Source organism: Venturia canescens, chromosome 5 (assembly GCF_019457755.1).
Source record: "Venturia canescens isolate UGA chromosome 5, ASM1945775v1, whole genome shotgun sequence".
Classification (NCBI taxonomy): Eukaryota; Metazoa; Arthropoda; class Insecta; order Hymenoptera; family Ichneumonidae; genus Venturia; species Venturia canescens.
The window spans coordinates 1246719-1250862 of NC_057425.1; the positions used below are offsets into that span (position 1 = coordinate 1246719).

At 35.8% G+C, this 4144-nt stretch overlaps 1 protein-coding gene across 1 annotated transcript; it reads right to left on the bottom strand.

Moving 5' to 3' along the window:
- Positions 1-62: 62 nt before the first annotated feature.
- Nop60B (dyskerin pseudouridine synthase 1 Nop60B) lies at positions 63-3829 on the bottom strand. Its single transcript, XM_043418745.1, has 8 exons — positions 3706-3829; positions 3224-3348; positions 2610-2942; positions 1916-2326; positions 1650-1770; positions 1257-1489; positions 934-1182; positions 63-809 (listed from the first exon to the last, which is right to left on the bottom strand). Exons 1-8 carry the CDS (start codon positions 3716-3718, stop codon positions 729-731), a joined length of 1566 nt encoding a protein of 521 aa, XP_043274680.1. The 5' UTR covers positions 3719-3829; the 3' UTR covers positions 63-728.
- Positions 3830-4144: the final 315 nt, after the last annotated feature.

Below are 4144 nucleotides of genomic sequence, written 5' to 3' on the forward strand. Positions count from 1 at the left end.
AAATGAGATCGATCGATGCTAGAGAACAATTACACTACGTTCAAGGTCGAAACAAAGAGATATTCATTTAATGCAATATTTTTTATTCAAAATAGTAAACCACTTTCCGGAAAGATGATACCATTTCGTTTTTTTTATCCATAACATCAATTTATATTCATCTTAGGTGTACTTTGCAATAAAAAAAAAATATGTTTTTCGAATCATGTTTGGTGGAAGAATCTGTTTTGAGGTACGAGGATTTGACCGGTATTATTATTTTTCATGAAAATTCATCACAATTGCCTTTCTTGAAAAATCGGGTCTATATATAAAAAAAACCAAAAGAAATCTATGAAAAAAATCGATTCAATTATTTTCAATCGATGTCCATCGCAATTATTACGATTCTATATACATTTATCACGAACAAGTTCGAACTCACATTTCTTTTTCTTCCGTGTTCAAAGACACGGACCTCATAGATTATTACAAAAGTTCGCTGTTCATCGGGAACTGTAAAAAAGTAAGAAACACGAGAGTTTGAAGTATTCGCGCGCAAATAATAAAACAAGCGTTTGCGTGTTTGAGGAGGTTCTGTGTAAAAACACAGAGGAATTCATAAAGAGATGGTACGAAAATTGCTCCTATAAAATAATTTTTTCTTTCTCCTCGTAAATACCCTCAGGGACGAGCTACAAATCACGTAGTTCGCTTTGTGAAAATATACAGACGCGCTTTTTATGATCCTATTGGTTTTCGGATTCTTCTGGTGCCTCGACGTCTTTGCTCTTTTTCTTTTTCTTCTTCTTCTCTTTCTGTGGAGTTTCCTGCAGGCAAACGGTCGTAGTATTATGCATTTGAAATATGGGTCAATGAATAATTTGTGATTCAAGTGTTATTGAGCTTTGATTTTGTTCATCTCTACATTTTGTTTCGCATATTCGAACTTACTTGAGTTTCAGCTTCTGTTTCGGTCGGTAAAGTTTCGTCTGCAGCTTCCTCAGCTTGCTTGTCCTTCTTTTTCTTTTTCTTCTTTTCCTTCTTCTCCTTCTTTGCATCCTTTGGCGAGGTAAGTGGATCGACCTCCATCTCAGTAGGTTCCTGTTTCACCTCACCTGCTACGTCAGTCGTCTCAGCGATTGTTTCGTCGTGTTTCCTCTTTTTACCAGCCAGTTCTGTTCCACCGTTCTTCTCTTCGCTCTAAAACGAGGATTTTACGCTCAATTATTATTATCGACTAAATGTTTTTACTCAATTGAAAATTAAATACGTACCTTAATTTCTGAATAATCATTATAACTGGTCAACCAATCGGAAGGCGTATTTTCGTTCGGCTTTCCATGCTTGTCCAATTTTCCTTCAACAATCATACGCTTCTTGATTGAAGCTTTTGGTCCGAGACCCCATTTCCTTGGATACGCGTCTCGCTCCATTATTACTCGCTTGATTTTTGCTGCCACACCATGGTCGCAAGCGGACATCGTTGGTGAAGTCATCAAAGCAACTCCTAAACAGATAAATAAGTTTTTTCCGTTCATTGATTTTTTCGTTTTAGATCGTGGCCAAAAACAGCCGAATCATATAAACAATGGTGAAAAATTTTTATTTTTAATATCTCGAATATTTTCGAGAGCTGTAATATTAAGAGTAAAAGGAATTTCACAAACCTAGAGCAACGGCTTCTCCTTTGGTGGTGACAATGACAATTTCTTGATTCAGTTCTATTCCATCGTCATACATCAAAACACCAGGCAACATGATTTTTGCACCATAGCATATTGCATTTACCTAAAAAAGAAAATAGCCAATGTCACATGTTTTTATTATCATTAGCCTCATTTTTCCATTAATATATTTGGTAAATTTTTCCTCAATCGAGGATTTGGTTTGAATAATATCTTCTATTAATTTCGAATGATTTAGTCATACATACCGCACTGTCTTTAACGATTATCCTCTTGTGATTGACGAGAAGTGCTTCGAGAGGTTTGATTACACGTCTCAAATACGATTCATCAGCGTGATTCTCATACAGCCACTGAGCATCGAGAATATCATGCATAGTCACCATATTATCCGATTCGCTTTGTACACCAGAGCGATTTCTTCGCAATTCTTGCATTTGACATCCAGTCCCAAGGAACAATCCCAAGTGTACACATATCGTCCTGACGTAGGATCCAGCCTCGCATTTAACTTTAAAAACACCCATATTCCTATCTGCATCATAATCGAGAAACCAGCTGTCGTACACCGTCCTTACACGCAGTTGACGCTTTACCGCCGATATTAGCGGAGGCCTTTGAAACAGCGCACCGCGTAATTTTTCCAGCGCTTGATTTATCTAAACGATTGAGACTTCGTTAAGAGTTGCACGAGAATCTCACCTCTAGCTAACTGCTTTTGATAATTGCTTTTGTAAGTTCATTTTTGAATCGGGTCGTGGTTTCAAAAAAATTGGTACTTGTTTGGTAATTTACTATTTCTCACAAAATGTTTGAGTTTCTTCAAGTATTCATTCTTCTTTATGCTAAGTTTGGAAATTGTGCAATCTTGAGCACGTCTTTTGCAGTTTTATTGATTTTTCTATTTTCTTCTCTAAACTTTTCTTTTTTTTTCAATCTCACCTTTAATATGTTGTCTACTGCGGAGTGGAGCTTAAAAACTGCAATATATTCTTTCCCTGCCGACTGTTGAGACTTTGCCAAACGAGTGGCTCTGTCTATGCAAACAATTAGACAACCAGAAACCTTAGGATCTAGTGTACCGGAATGCCCTGTTTTCTCAACTTTGAGAATTCTCTTGATCCATGCTACCACTTCATGCGACGAAGGATTTGAAGGTTTGTCCAAATTTATGCAACCTGATTTGATGTACTCTGACAAAGTTCTGTGAAGAGGCGTTGAGCCACTCGTCAAAGGAGTAAAGTGTTTTGTGCGGGTGATCATTTTGTCGAAATTCTGAAATTTCATTATAACAAATAATGATAATATTCCAGTAAGTTATCATAAATAAGATATTTGAACAATCATTTGAATTGATGCAAATAGGTATAAGCCTTTAGAACTTTATCCAAATTTTTTACAATTTCGATCATGCACAATGCGCTGGCTCAAATTCTAAAATTTTAATAGAATTACCAGATTTATTATAGATTCAATATTTTTTCATTTGAAAATTAAATTTTACGATGCCTAAAGAGCTGAAGATTATTTGGGAATAAATTTTTAGTATAATGTACCTTGAACAACAATGGCCAGTCTTTGCAGTCCAATTTTGTAATTTCATCAGACGGTTCCATTTGACATTTCATTGCCGTTTGAATCTCCCCCAAGCTTTTTTTCTTTCCCTTCTTCTTCGTTTTCTCTAGAGTATGAAAAAAAAAATATTTTAAATACACATATAGCGTGATGATCCATAACCTATTTTTGCGAGAAAAGGAAACTCAGACATGAGGAACGAACGATTGAAAATAGTAGACGATTGAACGAAATGAACAGATGAATACTTTTGTAATATAATATTTGAGTAATTATCTGTTAAAATTGCAATCGGATGTTCGTAAGACACGTGTTTACAGCAGTACACCGACGAGCCTTTGTTCACATAAAAACTTGTTCGAATTGGGTTATAATGAATTGAATAGGATCCAAAAAAAAATGCATTAGATTGAGAATATTTAGATGAATTTATTATAGTTCTTAGATTATTTGTTTATATTACCGATTTCTGCCATTATGATACTTTTTAAAAACACGTGCACTACAACAAGTAATGGCGATCAGCGGACACGACGCGGCACTTCGCGGCACGCCGACCGTGGATGTAGAAGCTTGTGTAGTCGTCCGTCACCACGTTTTTCTCTTCGTCGTGATTGGTCGTGATCGCAACCAATCGCAACGCTCTCTGAAAGGCGCGCGGAATTACACAAAATTTGAATTTTTGACCTTCCTGAATTTGGCAGATTAATTATCCATTTCTAGTTTTTTGTGTACATCATTTTGCCGGGTTTTTTTTCTCGGTGATTATGACGATTATTCGATCTTTATATTATAAGATATAGTCTTCTGAAAAATAATAATCACTTTGGTAAGAGAAAAACAAAAAAGTAAGTATCGAGGTCAATCGGTAAAGGGATTGAAACAAAAACTAACTGAAGATG

Bases quoted from the DNA above. Each gene is read 5' to 3' on its own strand.
- Nop60B (XM_043418745.1), bottom strand. The intron at 2,327-2,609 runs GTGAGATTGAAA...TCAATCGTTTAG, and splicing joins CAGTAGACAACATATTAAAG to ATAAATCAAGCGCTGGAAAA. The intron at 1,183-1,256 runs GTACGTATTTAA...TCCTCGTTTTAG, and splicing joins ATGATTATTCAGAAATTAAG to AGCGAAGAGAAGAACGGTGG.